Source organism: Ursus arctos, unplaced genomic scaffold (assembly GCF_023065955.2).
Source record: "Ursus arctos isolate Adak ecotype North America unplaced genomic scaffold, UrsArc2.0 scaffold_23, whole genome shotgun sequence".
In the NCBI taxonomy this organism is placed as follows: domain Eukaryota; kingdom Metazoa; phylum Chordata; class Mammalia; order Carnivora; family Ursidae; genus Ursus; species Ursus arctos.
Genome location: NW_026622908.1, coordinates 33,762,156 through 33,785,817, shown reverse-complemented (window position 1 = coordinate 33,785,817; position 23,662 = coordinate 33,762,156). Strand labels below are relative to the sequence as shown.

At 37.2% G+C, this 23,662-nt stretch overlaps 1 protein-coding gene and 2 pseudogenes across 1 annotated transcript; 2 read left to right on the top strand and 1 right to left on the bottom strand.

The window, feature by feature from the left end:
• Positions 1-8,419: 8,419 nt before the first annotated feature.
• Positions 8,420-9,325, top strand: LOC113246372 (olfactory receptor 4S2-like; annotated as a pseudogene).
• A 4,139-nt stretch (positions 9,326-13,464) lies between these two features.
• On the bottom strand, positions 13,465-14,397 carry LOC113246452 (olfactory receptor 4C11-like). Its single transcript, XM_026487061.3, has one exon. The coding sequence runs from the start codon at positions 14,395-14,397 to the stop codon at positions 13,465-13,467; it is 933 nt and encodes a 310-aa protein (XP_026342846.3).
• An 8,051-nt stretch (positions 14,398-22,448) lies between these two features.
• On the top strand, positions 22,449-23,407 carry LOC113246392 (olfactory receptor 4S2-like; annotated as a pseudogene).
• The last annotated feature ends 255 nt before the right edge of the window (positions 23,408-23,662 follow it).

Sequence of the window (23,662 nt, the reverse complement as noted above, 5' to 3'; positions counted from 1 at the left end):
TGCAATGTGTAAAGATCACCACAACCTAAGTAATTAGCACATCTATCTTCTCTATATAATTATCAGAGTGTGTATGTGTGTGTGTGTGTGTGTGTGTGTGTAAGGAGATTTCATTTAACATCAATCTTTTTTGCAATTTCAAGTATACATTATGATGTTGTTAACTATAGTGACCCTGCTATATATTAGATCTCTAGAATTTATTCATTCTTTCTAACTGAGACCTTGCACCCTTGGGTCAACATCTCTCCATTTCTCCCAGTCCCTGGCCTCTGGTAACCACCATTATACTCTCTGCTTCTGTGAATTGAACTATATCATTTCCACATATAAGTGAGATCCTGTAGTATTTCTCTTTCTCTGTCACGCTTGTTTCACTTAACATAAAGTCTCCCAGATCCATCCGTGTTATTGCAAATGACATAATTTTACTCTTTTTAATGTCTGAATAATACATGTCTCACATTTCCTGTATTGATTCATCAGTCAGGGATGAGGTTTATCCACACCTTGGCTACTGTGAATAATGATGTATTGAACCTAGAAAGGCACATAGCCCTTCACAATCATGATTTCAGATCCATTGGATATATACCCAAAAGTAGGATTGATGGATTGCAGTTCTACTTTTAATTTTTTGAGGAACCTCTATAATCTATTCTGTAATGGTGGTACCAATTTACATACCCATCAATAGTGTACATGGGATCCCTTTTCTCCACATCCTCGCCAACATTTCTTATCTCTTGTCTTCTCAATAATAGTCCGTTTAACAGAGGTCAAGTGATGTCTCATTATGATTTTGGTTTGTATTTCCCTGATGATGAGTGCTGTTGAGCACCTTTGATGTACCTGTTGGCCATTTGTATGTCTTTGGAAAATGTCTATTCAGTCCCTCTGCTTATTTTGTAATCAGAGGAGATGAAGGAAATCTCCATAGCTTTTGCTCAATTTTCCCATGAACTTGAAACTGCTCTAAAAAATAGTCTATTATTTAAAAAGATGTTAAGAAGACAAAAATTTAATATTAGACAAACTCCATTTATTCAATTAGCTCAGAAGAATATAAAAAAGAAATAAAATAAGTTATAAAGAGGACAAATAAGTAAACTACAGTAAAATGAAATTATTCCCCCAAATTTAACAATTACATTAAATGTCAATACACTGCACTTGAAAGGCAGAAGTTGGCAGGAGAGACAGAATAATCTTCAGCTAGGAAAAGTAATGGGCTAGCAATATACATATCAAGATGCCCCAGAACAAAGAGACCATGCACTATAAATAAATGCTGCGATTCAATTTTGCATGAAGCTGTAGAATAGACAACACCAAGACAGAGCCATAGAAATCAGAACAATAGTTGCATCTGAGGGAATTAACTGAAAAGGAGCATGACAGAACTTTCTGGGTTAATGAAATTATTCTACATTTTGAATTTGTTAACTGCTGTGTGAGTATATATATTTATCAAAATTCATCAAACCTTATACTCAAAAGGTCTGCAATTCATTATATGTAAAATTTGTCTCAGAGAAAGAATTGTATTACGAAAAAAACACCTTGCCTATATATCTAAGCCCCCCCAAAAAAAGTTCCTGCCAAATCTAGTGGAAAAAAGCAGAACAGTGACTGTCCTTAAGAATTTCATTCCCGGGGCGCCTGGGTGGCACAGCGGTTAATCGTCTGCCTTCAGCTCAGGGCGTGATCCCGGCGTTGTGGGATCGAGCCCCACATCAGGCTCCTCCGCTATGAGCCTGCTTCTTCCTCTCCCACTCCCCCTGCTTGTGTTCCCTCTCTCGCTGGCTGTCTCTATCTCTGTCGAATAAATAAATAGAATCTTTAAAAAAAAAAAGAATTTCATTCCCATGAGTGGACGATGTCCAGATATTTTATTGGAAATGTGTATATCATAGTGACTTTGAATAGCTGCCTTAGATTTCACCAAAATGGAAAACTTTTGTACTGAAAACTATGCCATCAACAAAGTGTTAAGCCAATGCCCATATTCGGAGAAAACACTTTCAAATCATGTATCTGATAAGGAACTTGTGTTCAGACTCTATAAAGAACTTAATGATACCACTTAATTATAAGAAAAAAGATAACCCAACTTAAAAGTTGGCAATTTATCTCAAAAAAATATCTCCACAAAAATACACAAATGGCCAAAAGAACATGAAAAGATGTTTAACACCTTTAGATAATAGGAAATGCAAACCTCAGCCATAATGAGATACCACTTTCCACCCACTAGGATGTCTAGTACAAAAAAAAAAAAAAAAAAAAACCCAAAAACACACAGTAACAAGTTTTAGTGAAGTGGTGGAGAAATTGGGGTTCTCATAAGTTGCTGGTGTTAATGTAAAATGGTGCAACTACTTTGAAAAACAATGAGACAGCACCTCAAAATTTTAAACATATAATAACAATGACCTAGCAATTCTAGTCTTAGGTATCTACCCAAGGGAAATTAAATATATATTCACACAAAAACTTGTACACCAATGTTATTAACAGCATTATTCATAATAGCTGAAATGGGAAAACAATCTGCATGTCAGTCAACTAATGCATAGGTAAATTATATATTCAAAAATGGAATTTTATTCATCAACAAAAAGGAAATAGGGGCACCTGGGTGGCACAGCGGTTAAAGCGCCTGCCTTCAGCTCAGGGCGTGATCCTGGCGTTATGGGATCGAGCCCCATATCAGGCTCTTCCGCTATGAGCCTGCTTCTTCCTCTCCCACTCCCCCTGCTTGTGTTCCCTCTCTCGCTGGCTGTCTCTATCTCTGTCGAATAAATAAATAAAATCTTAAAAAAAAAAAAAGGAAATAAATACTGATACTTGCCACAACATGGATGAAACTTATGTTAAGAACATTATGCTAAATGAAAGAAAGAGGTTAAAAAAGAAAATATATTGTATAATTCCTTTTATATGAAATGTCTAGAAAAGCTAATCTATAGTGAAAGAAAGTAGTTTGGGAGCCCCTTGGTGACTCAGTCTGTTCAGTCTTCAACTCTTGATTTCAGCCCAGATCATGATCCCAGGGTCCTGGGATTAAGCCCTACATTGTTCTCTGCACTCAGCATGGAGTCCACTTAAGAGACTCACCTTCTCCCTCTGCACTCCCCCCTCAAATGCTCTGGAATTCCATCTCTGTCTCTCTCTTAAAAAAAAAAAAAAAGGAAAAAGAAAGAGAAAGAAAGAAAAAAAGAAAGAAGGAAGAAAAGAAGTAGATTATATTTGCCTAGGACTGCTGGTGATGGTGATGGAGAGGAATGAGAAGTGACTAAAACGAGTAAGGAGTTTCTTTTTAGAGTGGCAAAGATGTAAAATTAGATAATGTTGATTCACAGACTTCTATACTAAAAACCATTAAATTATATATTTTAAATAAGTGAATTGTATAGTATGAGGAGTATATCTCAATAAAGCTGTTAAAAACAGAAAAACGTTAAATCTAGTGACCATTTGTACAGAATAGAGGTCCATAAAGTAACGGTTATTAAAAATTTATTTCCCATAACAGGAAATATATAAATATTCTATTAAAATTACTGTATCACAGTGACTTGGATCTCTATTATAATTAAAATTTTAAATGATCAACATTATATTTGTAAGCTGAGTTTGTGTCATTCATACAGAATGACTCCTAGAAATTTTATAATTGGGAAATAAATAGCATGTGGCATAAGAAAAGGCCATCTGTTTCTAATCTGCAGAATGGTGCCTTATGAACTATGCCCAGGACATCTGCTTCAGCAGCCAAGTGCAGAGCGCAATGCTGCCCTCTAAGGGCAGAGTTTCTATGTCCGCTGGAGGAGTCCATGCTGCAGGTGCTTGAGGAACATTGAACAAAGTCCCAGCTGAGGGGTGTAGGTGAGGACCAAACATTCGAGTCAGGAGATCCTGACGGGTCCAGCTCCAACGAAACATCCCCAAAGGTCTGCCCTCAGAAAAATTAGATATTGTTCTCCTTTTGAGTATTACCATTTGTGACAACATGGATGGATCATTATGGGAATTATGCTAAATAAACAGAAAGAAAAATACCATATGATCTCATTAGCAGGGGAATCTTAAATAATAAATTTTTAAAAATGAACTCAAAAGAACATATTGATCATTGCCAGAGTGGGGGATAGGAAGGGTGAATGAAATAGGTGAAGGTGGTCAAGGGAAGAAACTTCCAGTTATAAAATAAACAAATATTACATGATGGTATTGCATGGAGCACTGGGTGTTATACACAAATAATGAATCATGGAACATCGCATCAAAAATAAATAAATAAATATATATATTACATGATGGGAATGTAATAATGTACAAAATAGACACTGTAGTTAATAACACTAGATTCTTTATTTCAAAATTACAAAGAATAGCTCTTAAAATTTTTCATCATAAGAAAAAAATTATTACTGTATATGGTGGTGGATGCTAACTAGATTTATTGTGGTGACCATTTTGAAATATATACAATATTGAAATCATTAGGGCATATACCTCAACCCAATAACACTGTTACATGATAATTATATCTTTAAAAAAAAGTGGAGTCTATCTCTCCCTGCTTTTATCTGGGCTAAACTTGTGACACATCTCACATGTGACCTTTAACCACATGAACAGAAGGTGGTAAAAGTGATGTTGTATAGTCCCTAAAGGTTGGCTTGAGAGGCCTTGAAGCTTTTGTTTTTGTGAAACAACCACTGCCCTGAAACAACAGTGGTGTGGTAGAGCCCAGTCAACACTCCTGAAGAAGGTGCGACAACTGACATACCTGAGCCAATTGCCAGATGTATGAATGAGGCCATCTTGGACTATGTACTCCATTCAAACTCCAGTTATAACACTGAGAGTGTTCCTATGTAAAACCAGAAGAACGACCACCCAGCTGAATCCAACCTACATTGCAGAAGCAAAATCAAACAAATTGCTTTTATTTTAAGCCTTTAGGTTTTGGTTTTGCAATTTAATAGGCCGGTGATGGGTGTTAAGGAGGGCACATATTGCATGGTGCACTGGGTGTTATATGCAAATAATGAATCATGGAACATTGCATCAAAAACTGGGGATGTACTGTATGGTGACTAATATAACAAAATAAAAATTATTAAAAACAAACAAACAAACAAACAAAAACAAAACTACTAATGGGTGGGCCAGGTGGGGTGGCAACTGGGTGTCTCAGTCAGATAAGCATCTGCCTATGGCTAAGGTCGTGATCTCAGGGTCCTGAGAACAAGCTTCCTGTGGGGCTCTCCATGCAGCACAGAGTCTGCTTGTCCCTTTCACACTCTCTCTCAAGTAAATAACAATCTTAGAAAAAGAAAAAAAAAAACTTAAACTATTAATTTGGGAATTACATTTTGTGGTTGTAAGCCACTAATTTTTAGCTTAGTGTTATTTCCCAGTATATGGAAGTAGTAATTAACACACATAGTAAGTTCACAGAAGGCAGAAAGTAGAAGATAAACACTGAAGTTTCAGGGGACTGTCACATGGGCAGAGGTCTTTAGAGTCATGGGGCCTAGGAGATGCAGAGAGTCCCTCAATCAAAAAAAGAAGTGTTTTCTCTTCGTATCTCCTACCAGGAGGAAAGAAACACAGTAGTCTATGGGTCTCTAAATTTGGGAAGTAATATATACTATATCTGAGAGCACTGTTGAAAATCTTTTTTTTTTTTTAATGTGACTATAAAGATGACTAGTTTTCAGGAGGATCCATGCTAAAGGCAAAGAAGGAAAGAATCACATTCTTTTAGGATGAAGGTGAGCATCACATGACAAGTCAAGCAAATGAGAGCTAACAGATGAGTGTGAAGCAGATCACGCATGACACCCAGGTTTTTATGTGCCAGCCACCTTCCTCCACTTCTCTTGCTTGTAGCCAGAGATGCCTCAGCAATGGCCTGCGTGTCATCATGATAGTAACAGACCATAGATGAAGAGAGATATGGCAACTATTCTCCTTCTTTAGGTCACTTGTGGGCCTGACTTGGCAGAACTTTGGCTCACATTCATGGTGGCACTTCTGAAGTCCTACCCACAGATATTCCTTGTTGCTGCTGAGGCAGTAGATACTGTGTGACATGATCGGACCCTAACATGCCCAGTGGCTCTTTCATCAAGTTTCTTTAATGTTTTGAATGTCCCTGCTTTGGACTTTGTATTTTCCTACAACTTTAGGAAGGGTCCAGTGCCATGGTGAGATGGCAGTGCAAATGGCCCAGTGTGGGGTGAACTTTGGCCAGTGGGAAAGGAAAGTCAATGGCTAATTTCCCCCCTTTGTGCCTATGTACAGATTGGAAAAGCAACGTATAGTCTCGCTTAAAAGGTCCGGTGAGATCAGGAAATCAGCTATGCAAGTGGTGAAACTAGTCCGAGGTAGGCAGCTTATAAGTTCCCTCTAAGAGTAGAAATAGGTAAGGGTCCAGCATTATGGACATTGCATGAAAAAGGAAGAAGGAGGTTTGATGAGAATAGGAAGGGAAAAGAAAGAAAAGCAAAAATGAGGAGAAAAAAATGAGTAGAGACAGGAGAGGAATAAGAAAGGATATTAAAGGTCAAGAGTCAACTTTGATGGCTTACACTCAAAAAGTAGAAGCATGGAAGCCTACACTGCAATTTCTCCCAGGTATAAACTAGAAATCAATTTTCCTGCAATTTCTCCAGAAATCAGCAAAGATTCAATCAAAAAGAAAAACCAGTGAACGCTAATGGCACTATTGAATCAATTCTTTTACAATCAAATAGAACTTTCAAAAGAGTAGAAGAAATAAAATTCAATAGAGAAAGATTCCCAAAACAGATATTTTAATATGTGTGTTACATTCAGTATTTAATATTTTTATATATGTTTTACCACATTAATCTCATGAACAAGATATCAATCATAGAACAAATATTTCTGTTTACAGAAATGCTCTGGATTCATGTTATGGTCCTAGATGCAACAATTGACTGGTTTTTAAATACAGGAAGTAAAGAAAAATTTTAAATTTTTAACAAGTTAAAAAGACATCTTGAAATTAAGGCTCACTGTAAGTTGTCTATTGTGGTTCTGAATATGGAGGGAGACTTTGGGAGAAAACCTTTCCACAAGGTCATTAATATTTTGCAACATTCTCTTTAAACAAACCTAATGACAAGTACAGAAAGGAGCATTTCTTGCCAAAAATACTGTGAAACAGTGGATTTCAGCAGATGGGTAACAGAATATGGAATGACAAAAAGCTACCTTCTACCAGGCTTTGAGGTCCAGGGGTCAGGGATTCATTGATAGTAATTATTCACAAAGCAATTCCTACAGCATCGCTTTATGTGGGTAGCTGCACCCAAATTATCTCGGAAGAGATTGAAAAATAAATTCAAAGCCCTGGACAATACTACTGATTTTTTTTTCTTCAAAAGTGAAATAAAAAGGATTATGGAAAAAAGGAATTAAATGAAATTGCTATATTTTGAATACCTGCAACATAATTACAAGACACTAGGCTCAGATATAAGGGGAGAATAAAATTATTGAGATGATGGTCAGATACTAAAGTGCACCTACACATGATTATAAAATGGGTGGCATGATTGTGAATAAAAAAATACCAATAATTTCAAAAGAAATTGACATTGTCATGTTTGAAATGCTTAGAAAGCAGATGAAGAAATTCATTGAGATGGGTCTTAATTCAGAGCAGTTAGAGTTCCTCTAGGACCATACCGATTGAATGATGGAAGCACAATATCCAGGCTTGTGTTAAAAGCCTGATTTCCTCTACATGAAAGCCAAAGAACATAATTCACAGTTATCAAAAACTACTCGTATTGAGACCTCATAAATTGAAGGGCTCGCTCAGTGGAAAATAGTTGTGTTTTTTGTTTGCTTGTTTGTTTTTTGTTTGGTTGGTTGATTGTTGTTGTTGTTGTTGTTTATATCAGAAGGACAAACAAAGGAGAATGAACATGTAAAAGTAGAGGGTATTCTTGAGTCTGAACTTCTGTGACAACAGTAAGATGAGGTTTTCCAGATATATGAAAATTACCACATTCCCCAACACTGAATTGTTTCAAAACCAGTAGGCTGTCTTATACAGAATTAGAACAAGTAAATTTCTAGAAACCAAACAAATTAAAAAAAATGTTTAAAAAGCTGAGTTTCTTGATTAGATGTGTGACTTAGAGAATTTGCTTTATGTCTCTGGACTTTGTTTTCTCATCTTATGTGAATGAATGGACTAAACATGGAGGTAAGATGATCAAAATATGTACACCTCAATTTCTCTAGTTTCCTTTTCCAACTACTAGGATTCTCCATTTATTCTGAGTCATAAATAAATGTTGTTCCTTGATATGTTTTTCTTTAGATAATTTCATTGTCTCTTGGGAACTTGTGCTAGACTAATTCCATGGAAAAAATGAACAGTGTAACTCAATTCATTTTCTGGGGTCTTTCGCAGAACCTAGAGGTTGAAGAAGGTTGTTTCTTAGTGGTTTCTTTCTTCTACAAGGTCATTCTGGCTGTTTACATGGGCAACGTTTTTAAGGTTCCCATGCATTTCTTCCTCAACTACTTACCTTTTGTGGATATTTATTACTCTTCAGTCACAGCTCCCAAAATGTCTGTTGATGTATGAGCCAAAAGCAATACTATCTCCTATGCGGGGTGCATGCTGCAACTTTTTTGGGACACATTTCTTTGGTTGCACAGAGATCTTCAACTTTACTGTAATGGCCTGTGATATTTATGTGGATATACATAACACCGTATATGCATACGACCATCCTGGACGGGGACTGATGCAATAAAACGTTGATGGGGACCTGGATAGGAGGGTTCTTCATTATTCCAGTGGCTCTGGTAGTCCAGTTACCCTTTTGTGGACACAATGAGATCGATCACTACTTTTGTGATGTCCATCCTGTGCTGAAACTTGCCTACATAGCCACCTACATTGTCAGCGTTGTAGTGACAGCCAACAGGGGTATCATTGCTCTGGGGAGCTTTGTAATCCTGATAATTTCCTATACCATCATCCTGATGTCCCTGAGAGAACATTCAGCAGAAGGCAGGCACAAAGCACTCTTCACTTGTGGCTAGCACATTGCTGCGGTCATCATCTTTTTTGGCCCCTAGACTTTCACGTGTATGTGCCCTGATACTACCTTTTCAGAAGATAAGATGGTGGCTTTATTTTACACCATTATCACCCCCATGTTAAATCCCCTGACCTATGTCCCTGAGGAAAGAACTCAAGAATGCAATGAAAAGACTGTGAGGCAGAAAGATTTTCTCAGAGGCTAATGGTAAATAGTTGAAAGTAACAATTTAGCCAAAGATGATCTTAAATTTTCTCCTCTGTTCAGCAAAGTCAGTAATAACAACCCAACAAGGTTATTAGAGGAACAAAAGAAAGAATAGCACTTTCTATCCACTTCAGGTATTATTTATCATCATTATTATTGTATTTGTTCTAATATTCATTAAGTAGATACATTTTCTGAATGATCCAGGCCAGAGGAATCTTATCAAACTCATAAGCTCAGCATGATCATTCCCAGCACCATTGTTTTCTCCTCTCCATTTTGGACTTGTGGCCAATTTCCTTAAATTGGCAGTCTACTATGAAGAATGTAAGGCCATTTTCTAGATTTAGAACTCTGATAGAAATGTAGTGAGCACTTACATGTATATGTTGCGTGCAGGACACAGGAAAAATAACAGAGACCTGAACTTAGGTGTTCGTATCGGTCCTCCAACGTACAGGGGAACTAAACCTAGAAAGGCTTCTAAGGGAGGGGAGGTGTGTGCATATGTGAAAGAGATAAAATAGGTTTAAAAAACAAAACAAAACAAAAAAAACCACCTGTTTTCTTCCTCTACTCTTGGGAGAAAGCTTTCCATTCTCTAGGACTCATTTTCTTTACCCAAACTATAAGAAAATTGGGGAAATAAATTACCTCTAAAAGTCCTATTGTCATGCTAACTTCTCTTTCACATGCTTCCCTTAACTGACTAATCTTGCCTTCTCTGTAGCCAGTGGTCCCCAACTAACATAAAGTAACTAAAAGGAAAAACTAAACAAACTGAATGAAACAAAGACAACTGGGATGAGTGGGACACTTGATTCAATCAACAGGGCAAATAAAATGCTGAAATGCACAGCTGGGAAACTGTATTTCCTCCAATGTTTGAACCAAGCAGCTTTACTGAATGCAATGAGCCATTCATTACACATCTCCATTTCACTTCATGCAATCTGGGCTTTACTTTTCTATAACAAATGAACACATCACTGATTATCCCTCTCATTGTTCCATTATTGTCTTTTGCACAAATCTGATTATTCAAATGACTGCCTATACCTAGGTAAGTGTTTATGGTGGAGTGTGTGTGTGTGTGTGTGTGTGTGTGTGTGTAGATTACATTAAGAACTGTACACAGTGCTTTAAAAAATTATCTCAGATGTGGATGCATTCACAGAGTTAATTTAAGAAAGACCAAAGGCAGCAGTATATCTGGATTAGAAGTTATAATTAAGAAACACTGGCCCTGGAACCACACCATGGACCATGTTTATTGTCCAGGCTTGGAATCTCAATGAACTTCCATTTGCTCGGTTTATAATGATGACTAGATCAGTATTTCCCTAATTTGTTAGATCATGGGAGTACTTGGGAGACACTATTGAAAGATAACAGTATCTGTGCTGAGAGCTTCTAATCTGCTAGGCCATGGTTAAGGGATATTCAAAAATCTGTATTTTTTTTTAAAGACTTTATTTATTTATTTGACAGAGATAGAGACAGCCAGTGAGAGAGGGAACACAAGCAGGGGGAGTGGGAAAGGAAGAAGCAGGCTCACAGCAGAGGAGCCTGATGTGGGGCTCGATCCCATAACGCCGGGATCACGCCCTGAGCCGAAGGCAGACGCTTAACTGCTGTGCCACCCAGGCGCCCCCAAAAATCTGTATTTTTAACAAGCTCGTCGCATAATTGTTGTATGACTGTATAACACATCTGAGCACTTAGACTGGAAACAGCAGGACTGGATGATACTTGATGTTCTTAGAGCACAAGAGGACTATGAGTCAATGAAATCCTGGGAGCCATACCTTTGAATATATGCCCTTGTCTGTTCTACTAACTGAAGCAAAGGAAGCTAAATTTGAACTAAATTTAGAAAACATTGAAATAAATGAATATTATCCATTTATAACTTTCCTCCACAACACTCTTTCATTTGTGTCTTTGTGCTAATGTCTTGAACACCAAGGAATGTTTGTTTCAATGAAGGGCTGACATCCCTAAGAAGGTAAAAGCTGACAGATTTTATTATGCTCAAAGACCAAGAAGCAGACCATATGACATAGTATTGAAGTTTCTATCAAATGCTTTATACATTTATTTCTGTTCACAAAAGATCCTCAGGGTCAATCTCAATCAGAGGAGCTCTGAGAGACTACTTTTCAATCCTTGGAAAGAGACGACAAAGAATCACTAGAACCTAGACTCTCACCAGTTTCTGTAGGGTTGAGTCTGGTTTATACCATTCTATTTCATAAAGATATGATCATGACTTGGTTGCCAACACTGGAGTTTTATATTTTTTTGTAGTTTACAACCTTGTTGTTACAAGATGTGATGAAGAGAAAAAAAGACAACCCTTCTTATTTTCCAGATGAATATATTAGTTTATTTTATACTGGAAAACAATAAAATGTGCCTCCCTCTGTCTTCCTACCAGTGGTTATACTTCTGTCCCAGGGTGTAGCACAATATTTTTAAACATGTTTTCTTGTGCTGCTCAATTTAATAAGTAAAAAACTATGGGTTTTTTCTTCATTCATATCCCTCCATATCTCATCCCTGATAGAAAATAGAGTTGTATAGCCACACATAGAAAAGAATACAGATTTTAGAAAAACAATTTAGAAAAATCATTACGCAAATGAATGACAAACCACAAAAATTTTCTCTCATAAAACTAGAACAATACCAGTGTGTTCACACTTACTACTTACATTCCACATTTTAGTAAAGGTTTTTACCAGAGAAATTAGGTGAAAAAATAAATAAAAGTATCCTATTTAGAAAGGAAGGAGTAAAACTACCTCTATTCACAAATGACATGATGTCGTATACAGAAAATCCTAAAGATTCCACTTAAAGAATATTAAAATTAATAAATGAATTCAGTGAAGTCGAAGGATAAAAAATCAACGTACAGAAATCTCTGGCATTTCTATACACTAACAACAAACTTCCTGAAAGAGAATTTAAGGAAGTGATCCTAATTACAATAGCTTCAAAATTAATAAAACACTTAGGAATAAATTTAACTGAGGAGGTGAAAGCCTTGAAGACTGAAAACCATTACTCTTGTTGAGACAGATTGAAGAATACACACATAAATGGAAATGTATCCCATGCTCATGGATTAGAAAGTTTAATGTTGTGAAAATGTCCATAGAACCCAAAGCAATCTATAGATTCTATGCAATCCTGATCAAAATTTCAATGGCATTTTTCACAGGAAGAGAAAAAACTTTCCTTATTCTCCTTGGAACCACATAAATACCTTGAATAAACAAAGCAATCCTAAGAAAGAAGAGTAAGCTTGAAGCGTCCTACTATCTGGTATCAAGCTGTGTTACAAAGCAATAGGAAACAAAACAGTATGATATTGGCATAAAACAGGCATACAGAGCAATGGCACAGAATAAAGAACCCAGACGTAAACACACACAAATACAGTCAACTGATTATTGACAAGGGTACCACGTCATACAATAGGGAAAGAACAGTATCTTCAATAAATGGTTTAGAGGAAACTGGATATCCATATGAAAAAGAATGAAATAGTACACCCTATCTCACACTAATCACAAAATTAACTTGGAGTGAAGCAAAGACTTACACACACACACACACACACACACTTTTGGACTCTGGTACTCTTGTACGGAAATTTCTAAAGATAAATCAATGATATAATGAAAAAATTTCTTAGCACAAGTAGTTCCTTTGCTCTGAAAGTCTTAAGAGAAAGCAGGATATTATTTGAAATGTGCTATAGAGATAACTACAACTCATGGAGAAAAGGCTAATCTTTATTTATGGATACTCACTGTTGGACCAGCTGTGATGGTATAAATATCTTTCCCCTTGTCAAACCAGACGGTAGACTGAGATTGAGGAGTATTTCAGTATCAGTGATATCAGAATTGAGCTATTTATTTATTTATTTATTTATTTATTTATTTATTTTTTCACCTAATTTCTCAAGAAAGAACCAGGCTGGCATTATAAAGGAAGCTATTACTTTGAGGACAAAAGTACAGAAAAAGTAAGGAAATCAGTTGCATTATATTAGAGTCCATTGGTCAAGTCGGGATATATGTTATCATATTTGATATCTGTACAAATTAAGTAATCAGCCAAACCCCTCATTTCATCTTTTGCTTTCTGAGGTAATTTTGATAAACCATAGCTTTCTCATGGCATTTTTCACTTCTGCATTCCTCAGTGTGTAGATGAGTGGGTTGAGAAAAGGGGTCCCAATAGTATAAAATACAGTCACCATCTTGTCCATGGGGAAAGTGGTTGGGGGACGTGTATATATGAATATACATGGACCTAAGCTTAAGATTACTACTATGATGTGAGAAGTGCAAGTAGAGAGAGCTTTTTTCCTCCCTTCTGCACTGTGGTTTCGCAGGGAATGCAAGATGACAATGTATGAGATCATCAGAATCACTAAACTGCTTGAGCAAATGGCCCCACTGTTAGACACCAACAGTAGATTGATCACATATGTATCCATGCAAGCAAGGTCTAGCAAGGGCTGCAAATCACAGCAGTGATGATCAATCAAATTGGGTCCACAGAAAGACAATCTCAAGGCCAAGATAATCTGGGCTATAGAATGAATAAAAGACCCTACCCATGCAAGAACAATCAGGATGGTGCAGACCTGCCATCTCATGATGGTTGGGTAACGTAATGGCTTACAGATGGCCACATAGCGATCAAGAGCCATGAGGATGAGCACAAAGACCTCCATGCAGCCAAATAAATGTAGTGCAAAGACTTGAGTCATGCACTCATTATAGGATATGATTTTTCTTGAAGAGAGTGAATCCACAATTAGTCTGGGGGCTATGGAAGTTGAAAAGCAAGAATCAGCAAGGGACAAATAAAATAGGAAGAAGTACATGGGGCTCCCAAGTGTCCGGCTGGACTTGATGGTCACAATAATAAGCAAATTCCCTACCACGGTTCCCACATAAAAAACGAAGAAGATTACAAATACCATTTTCTGTCTCATAGGATCTTGGGTCAATCCTAACAGTATGAACTCAGTTACGCTGTGATTTTGCTGCATTATTTCAGGCAAAGTGGAGGAAGCACTGGTTAGAAATAATTAATCTGCAAAGAAAGAAATATTATGAAATGAACACTCCATTTGGAAGTCAAATCCGTATGCTTGATCATGTGTGTGTGCCACTTACCAGTGTGTAATATCTTACCTTCTTTGTTTTTTTTCCTTCTGAATAAAGTAGAAATCATAATATTTATTCAGTCTATTCACATGATTGCTTATGGAAGCAAGGACATGTATCAATAATGAAAGATACCCGATTCTTCAATCATAGTAAACATTAATTTAGTGAATTTGGTATTAAGAGGGTAACTTTCTGAGCTGAATGTCTTTCCCTAGTTTACATCAAGGAACTATTAGGGTAGAATGTTGCAAAATGGAGAAAACTCTTGCATGATTTACATAATGTGCTTTCACACTCTTTGACCTTGGTAGTTCATTTATAAAGTATCTACTAGTAAATATTCTGAGCATTCAAGGAATGATGTAGAAACAACTGATAGTGTATTTCTTAATGAAACCTGAGAGAGAGAGAGAGAGAGAGAGAGAGAGAGAGGACAGGGGACAAACAATATTTTAGCAGTGAGCATTCACTCAATTGGTCCAGTCCATCGTGAAATTTATTTTAATCTGTTTCCGTAATGATGTTTATTTCCTGTTACTTTACTCTCGATAATTTCTAGTTGTTTAGAGTTCTAAATTCGTCTTCCAGCTTAAAACATTGAACTTTTTAAATTATATTATGTTGTCCAAAGTTACGTTCTTCGCCTGGTTCAATATTCTAATGGGTCTTTCAGCATATTTTCTTAAGAAACAAGGAGAGACTGAGAATAAAATAAAGGACAAATAGAGAACATTTTTCATAAATCATGTTATTTTATGGACCAGGGATTTAGAAAATGTGCTAAGGAAGCTCCAAGTCATAGCTGAATCTTTGTAATAGAGTTCTTGGAATCTATTTTGAGTGTCCTATACCCTGACTTCAGTAACGGAAGATAGAAATAGGAAGGAAACTTATATTTATTTTTATATAACAAACAATGGTATAACCATCTCTGTCTTCATCACATATATTTTTCAAAGAGTAACACACTAAAATGCATAAGTATCAAGTCATTTAAATACATTTACAACATGTATTCCACACGGAAGGATAATTTTCTCAAATATAAATGGATCTCAGAGATCAATCGTTGAAAACACAATGCATAGGGTTTATGAGTGCCTCAGTCTGATTAAGCATAAGATTCTTTGATTTCCACTCCAATTATGATCTCAGGGATTTGGCATCTAGCCCCACGCTTCGCTCCACACTGGGTTTGGAACCTGCTTGGGATTCTGTCTCTGCCTCTCTCTCTGCCTCTAGCCCTGCTCACAAACTCCCTCTCTCTAAATTAAGAAGCACAATCTTTAAAAATAACCAGTGCAAATTAAAATTGAAAAAGATCTGTATTCAAAAGAAACCCTTCTAAGGAGGGCATGTATTGCATGGTGCACTTGGTGTTATATGCAAATAATGAATCATGGAACATTGCATCAACAACTGGGGATGTACTGTATGGTGACTAACATAACAAAATAAAAAAAAACCCTTCTTATTAAAAAATAATGCGGTAATATAATTTCATTCATAGAAAAATACATACAAATTTAAATTCCAAATATATATCCTTTCACCTATCAGATTAATAAAGTGACCTTTTTGATAAATGTATCTTAACAAACACTGCTGAAAATGTTTTGGGAAACAATTGATCCCACATATTTTTGGTAAGAGTTTAAGGGGGTAAAATGTATTGGGGAGTGATTTTCAACATTGATGTCACTTCAATGGCACATAGACACAGGTCTGATGTTTCCATTTGCAGCAAGTAATCTCACTCACAGGCACAAACACAATCATCACAGTCCTTTCCATGTTGGCAAAAGGTAAGAAACCACTTCAGTGTCCATCAGAAAGGAAGCTAAATGAATCAGGGATGACATTTTATGCAATCATCAATAAGAAGGAAGTGGATATATATGCAATGGTTTCTAAAATAAGTTGGAAAGTGATAGAGTTCAGAACTGTATGCTGAGGATGGTAATATTTTCATTAACTCCAGAATAAGATATATGACAGACACACATGGACTCATATCAATTGTATTTAAGAGAGTACAGAGAAAGCATAATGTCTGTGGCCTCAGGGAAATTGTATTCTTGGAACCAAAGTTAGGCGGATGACTTATCTTTTAAAATATTCTCTTTGGTCTTTGCAAATATGTCATAATAATGCTACGCTAAAAATAAAGCTTTTAAAACCTTCTTTTAGTAGATGGTTTGTTAGTTGCACTGTCATATTACTGGATGCTAAGAACTGTCATCTGACATAAGCCGCAGAAACAGCAAGAGTAAGATTTAAATGTCTGGGTAAGTGGGTGAGTCAGCCATAGAGGCAGTTCTGGACTCACGGCTCTTTACCACATCATGCCCCAACCACACTGCCAATCATACAGGTTCCCCTGCACTCTCAGGAGTTTGCCAGATATGCTCTTAGTCCAACTCTTCAGCAGACAGGAATGATAACTTGTCTGTGGTTTCTAACAATTCAGTATTACAAAAAGTTATCTATCTATCCATCCATCCATGCATCTACTTATCAATCATCTATCTGCCTATCTATCATCTATTAATCTATCTATCTATCTATCTATCTATCTATCTATCATCTATCTATCTATCATCTGTCATCATCTTTCATCTATCTACCTGATAGAGATATAGACTGAGACAGAGTATAGTTCATAGATTAATAGATATGAGTGGCATATGTTCAAACAAAGCAACACAAGGAAGTTAATTTTTATCTATTCACTTTTGAATTAAGCATGTGGGAAAAGAGTACATATTTTAAAATAAGTATTCATAAAGTGAATGAAAGAATGAAGAGAATTTCCTATTGTTACGATCCAATTATTTTTCAGTTCTTTAAATACTCAGTTGCCACTAAAAAGGAAAGCCTACTCCATCAAAAGTAAAATCATCAACTCCATGGAGCATTTCCTGGAAAACTCAAATAGATGTTATTTCTATTCGCTTCTCTCTCCAGCAGGAGCTGCTGTGCATATCTTTTATTCTGTCTTCTCATTTTAGATTGTAAAGCACTTCTAGAAAATTCCCTAAACTTCCTATCCTTTCACAAAGGCATTTTCTGTGTTAGATGCACACTGTGGCATTGATCAGATTAATTTTCTGAGTATTCAATACAGTTATGTTAATCACCTACACAAATCTTACCAGTTCTGATAAGAGCTTATGCAAAGGGTAGGATGTTCAGTAGACCTCGTTTCTTCCCAAGGTAATTTGGCCACTATTTACTCAAATGAGAACAAAAAAAAAGTGCTTCTAAATTTCTGTCTGATGCCTTTTAATGCCACTGAGGCTCAGGTTCTCGCCTGTATGCCAGAAGACGAAGTTGGTCCTGGATGCATCCCAAATGTTCTGAAATCCATCCTCACATATAATTTTGACTGGGAAATGCTTCTCTTTTGCCTTTCCTGCAGGAGTATTTAACATGAATGATGCAAAATATAGGAGTCTGGGGAAGGTCATTCCCTAAAGTGACCCTTCCTTTTTAATTAAGACACATGAGCTAGGGCACCTGGGATGCTCATTTGATTAAGCCTCTGGCTTTCTCTCAGGTCATGATCCCAGGGTTCTGGGATCAAGTCCTGCATAGGTTTCCCTTCCCTGTAGGGAATTTGATTCTCGCTCTGCCTCTCCTCCCACTCGTTCTCTCAATCTCTCTCCCTCTCAAATAAAGAAAATCTTAAAAAAAAAAAAAAGAAAGACACATAAGCTAGATGTGATAAAGAACTAAATCTTCAGTACCGTTAGATTATAGGAAAAAAGTGATCTCTTCTTGCAATTAAAGATGTTGATTTGGGGATAAATGATGTCTTTTGACTGGAATATAACAACTGTGATTAGCTAGTGATCTAATGGCCAGGACTTAGTTCCTGATACCATTATCCAGGCAAATGATTTAGGATTTCTTGAAGAAACGGCAGATTTTAGCTCTGGGTCAGGGAATGTACAAGATGAACTTGAACATCGTGTAATGCTGAAAGGTAAAGAAGTGCTAATACATACACACACGCACACACACACACGTACACACACACACGTACACTGACACTTTGATGAGAATATGCCAAAGGGACACAAAAGCCATGGAAAGATCCTCCAGTGCCAAAATTTGGAAAAGGTTTGAGCAACAAAATAAGTGACACTGAGTTGAAATATAACTCATAGCATAAAAAATCCACGAGTTCATAATGATCTGGACATTTAAATAAATAATTAATAAATAGGGGATAATAGATACATGTTTCATAAAAAAAGCATTCCTAATGTACTCAATCTCTCATTCGTGGACACTACAGAAGTGAGTTCCTTCCAAGTGGCACACTGTGGAATGGGGCAAGGGAAGCAAATATACAGAGGAGAAACATGGCAGACACTACCTCAACCAGGTGATCAAGGTTAACGTCAATGGTGATAAGTCACTTGAAACTATGTACTCACTGGCATGATGTAATGCAAATGGCACTTTGCCTCTATGACCTTTCTCCCAATAACCCATAATCCCTTTCCAATCTTGATGAAAATATCAGAAAAACCCCCAAAAAAGGTTTTTATATAAAATTTCTGAGTAGTTCTAAAAACTGTCAAATTCATCAAAAACTAGAAAATTTCAGGGGCCCCTGGTTTCTTCAGTCAATTTAGCCTCCTGCTCTTGTTTTAAACTCAGGTCATGATCTCAAGGTCCTGGAATTGACCTCTTAAATCCCAGGGCTCCACACTCAGTAGGGTGGCTCTCCTCTTCCTCTTTCTCGCTCTCCCTCTGCCCTCCCCCACCAGCTCTATCTCTCTCTCTAAATAAATAGATAGATAGATAGATGATAGATAGATAGATAGATAGATAAATAAATAATAAATCTTAAAAAAAGAACAGAAAAGTTAAGAGTACACTTATAATAATGGGCATAGAGTAATATAGAATTTTTTAAAGATACTATTTATTTATTTATTTGTCAGAAAGAGAGAGAGGGAGAGTGGAAGAGTGCAAGCAGGGGGAGCTTAGGCATAGGTAGTGGGAGAAGCAGGCTCCCCGCTGAGCAGAGAGCTCCATGCAGGGCTCATCTCAGGACCCTGGGATCATGACCTGAGCTGAAGACACACCACCCAGGGATCTTTAGAATTGTAGAATCATTATTTTAACCATCCGAAACTAATGAAAAGCTGTATGTAATATTATGTGAAATAAATAAATAAAAGAACATTCAGAGAAACTGTTGCTGTCTTGAGCTACTGAAGAAGACATGTCACCGGGATGTGCTGTGGCATCTGCATGAGATTCTGGAGAACAAAAATGGCATTAGTAAAAAACAAGTAATCTGAAAAAAGTATGGCTATTAGTTAAAAATAATGTGTTCATGTGAAGTGAAGGAGTTGTGACAAATGTACCACACTATGGAAGATGGTGACAGGGGCAACTGAGAGCAGAGCACGTGGGAACTCTGTATTATGTCCATAATTCCCTGTAAATATAAACCTGCTAAAGAGTCGGAAGTTTATTAAAAAGTAACAGCTGATTTCATGCACTACGTCATCAGAGTTTATCTGCCTTGTAACATGGGTCAGATATCCCTTCTTTCTCAATGCTGAATATGTGTTTGCATACCACAAGATCTGCACAGTATGTCCCACTGGGAGTCCAAAGACCAGAAACTGCTATAAGCCAGTAAGAGTCGATGACTCCGTTCAGGTCCGTGGGCAGGAGGCTGCTGTGGAGTCAGGAAGAGTTCACGTGCCAGTGTGCAAGCCGTGAGACAGAAGAGCCAACGGTTCAGTTTGAAGGCTCTCAGGCAGGAGATCGTCCTCTTACTCAGGGGAGGTTAGCCTTTTGTAATTTCAGATGACTTCGTTTGGTTCTTTGAGGACCCTTCTTTAGTGAGAGCAAACTACTTTATTCAGCCTTCCAATTCAAAACTTAGTATCATCCAGAAATATTCCGAAGTCACAACCTAAAAGGATAGTCAAAGAACTATTTGAGCACCCTAGGCCCAGGAAAGTTAATACATAAACTTAGCCAGTGCAAGTTCATTGCTTATCCACTTAGCACCTACACACTTCTCTTTCAAATATACTTAACCTCCCAATAAAGTCAACACCGGGTGCCTGGCTGGATAAGTGGGTTAAGCATTTGCCTTCGGGTCAGGTCATGATCCCAGTTGTCAACTACTACTAGTCTTGAGACCTCTTAGCTAGAAGTGCTCTCTCAGTGGAAAATAGTTATGTTTTCTGGGGTTTCTGCTTGTTTGTATATTTTAATTCATCTGGAAAATAAAAAGGAGAATGAACATGTAAAAGCAGGGGGTACTCGAGTCTAAGCCTGAATTATTATTACTATTATGATTTTTACCGTTATTATTATCATATTTTGTGCCATATAATAGACAGCACACCTGTAAACACTACTCTATCAGTCATAATACACAGATCTGAGAAAACAAAGCCCTGTAGTTTCCTAAAACCTGAAAGAGCCAAGCACAATGCTGCTGCAAAGGGACAGCTGAGCGCACAGAGTACGGTAGAAGCTGTATGTGCTACACGTGACAGACCTGGAGGGATGCGGCCTCAGACAGACACAATGCCTGATGATGGCCTAGGACACTGCGCAGTGCCCTCCTCACCTACCCCTAGAGGAGTCTTCTACGTCTGCGGCTCAGTTGCAGGAGGAACTTGTAAGTTTAGGTCAAAACTATTGCACATACTCCTTTCCACACGTGAGTTCTGGTGACCTCACTAGAGCACCTGAAGACCCAGCACTGAAGATGCATCCGATACTGTCCTCTTCGTAAATCTATTCAAAATATTTTCAGTTATGTCCTCTTTGAAATATCTAATGCATCCTGACTGGGAGAACAATATAAATTAATATGAAACCTGAAAAATAAAAGATCACATGAAGGATTTAGTGAGATTAAGGGCAGAGCCCTTCCTTTTTTTTCCCTGTGACTTTTTAATTTTTTAGATCACAGACAGATGTTTGAAAGTAATTGCTAGGGAATCCTCAAACACTCATAGGGAAGACAAGATATCACTGAGATTTCACTTCCCCTCCTTTCAAGTCCAGCAGGTCTTGATGTATCTCCAGCAGTTCCTTCCATTGCTTTATCTACTTTTATCTCTGACTCTTCATAAGAGTTTGATGGCTATCCCAGGCTGAAAGGATTTAATTTCAAACTACAAATAACTGCTCATGTGATAACTAATAAAACTGAAATTTCTCATTTCACAAATGGGATAACAGAAGCCCCATGAAGCTAAATGATTTATCTAGAATTACAGCACCATTGGCTCAGAAGGAGACATGTAAAGTCTTTGCCCTCTTTCTAGCTATACCTACCACCTCTTCACTATGAGAGATTTTATCAAATAGGGGACGGTAAATTCCTGTACTCAAAGGTCAGACTATTCTAAGAAGAACCTGCATAGGTTGCCCATACTCAACTACTTGAAAACTCACGGCACTGTTCAGAAGGGAAAATATGGGGACACGTTTTCACTTCTGTAACAAAAATAAGATATGCTTTTCCAGATATATAAACATTACCATATCCCTAACACTGAATTGTTTTGAAATTAGTTGACTGCCTTATATATATAATTAGAACAACTAAATCTCTAGAAAGAAAAAAATGAAAAAAACATTAAAAAAGCTGATTTCTTGGTTAGATGTGTGACCTAGAGAATTTGCTTTCTGTCTCTGAATTTTCCTCATAATGTGAATGAATGGACTAATGTTAGAAGTAAGATAATCAAAATATGTACACCTCAATTTTGCTAATTATGCGTGTCAAGGAGTTAGAAGCACCCATTTATCCATTTCTATCTACTAGGATTCTCATTTATTTTGAGTCATAAATAAATGTTGTTCTTGTAATGTTTTTCTCTTTTAGATAATTTCTTTATCTCTTGGGAACTTGCTGTGTTAGACTAATTCCATGGAAAAAATGAACAGTGTAACTGAATTCCTTTTCTGGGGTCTTCCTCAGATCCCAGAGTCTGAAGAAGTTTGTTTCCTAGGGGTTTCTTTCTTCTACAAGCTTGTTCTCTGGGAACCCTCCTCATCATGCTGACTGTTTACGTGTTTGATATTTTCAAGGTTCCGTGTATTTCTTCCTCAACTACTTGTCTTTTGTGGATATTTGTTACTGTTCAGTCACAGCTCCCAAAATGTTTGTTGACATATAAGCCAAGAGCAAAACTATCTCCTCTGTGGGGTGCCTGCTGCAACTCTTTGGGGTATATTGTTTGGGTTGCATGGAGATCTTCATCCCTACTGTACTGGCCTATGACCATTATTTGGATATCTGTAAACCCCTATGCTGTATGACTATCATGGACTGGGACAGATGCAATAAAAAGTTGCTGGGGACCTGGATAGGTCAGTTCTTACACTCATTATCCACGTGGCTCTGGGAGTCCAGTTACCTTTTTTGGACCCAATGATATCGAGCACTACTTTTGTGATGTCCACCCTGTGCTGAAACTTGCCTGCACAGACACATATGTTGCTGGTGTTGTGGTGACAGCCAACAGTGGTACCATTGCTCTGGGGAGCTTTGTAATCCTGATAATTTCCTGTACCATCCTCCTGGTCTCTCTGAGGAAGCACTCAGCAGAAGCCAGGAACAAAGTACTCTCTACCTGTGGCTCCCACATTGCTGTGGTCATCATCTTTTTGGCCCCTGTACTTTCATGTATATGCGTCCTGATACTACCTCTTCAGAGGATACGATGGTGGCTGTATTTTACACCATTATCACCCCCATGTTAAATCCCCTGATCTATGTCCCCGAGAAAAGAAGAACTCAAGAATGCAATGAAAAGACTGTGAGGCAGGAAGGTTTTCTCAGAGGTTAATGGTAAATACTTGAAAGGAACAATTTTACCTGGATGATCTTAAATTTTCTCATAAGCTCAACAAAGATAGTAATAAAAACCTCATAGGGTTTTTGGAGGAACAAAAGACAGAATAACACGTTCTATATACATGGGGTATTTTTTATCATTATTATTGTTGTTTCTGTTGTTCTAATATTACATAAGTAGATATATTTTCTGAATGATCTAGGCCACAGATCGTAACAAACCCAGAAGCTCAGCATGGTCATTCTCAGCACCATTGTTTTCTCCTCCCTATTTTGGTCTTTCT

Excerpts from the sequence above, each read along its gene's own strand:
- LOC113246452 (XM_026487061.3), bottom strand. The coding sequence starts at position 14,397 with ATGCAGCAAAATCACAGCGTAACTGAGTTCATACTGTTAGGATTGACC.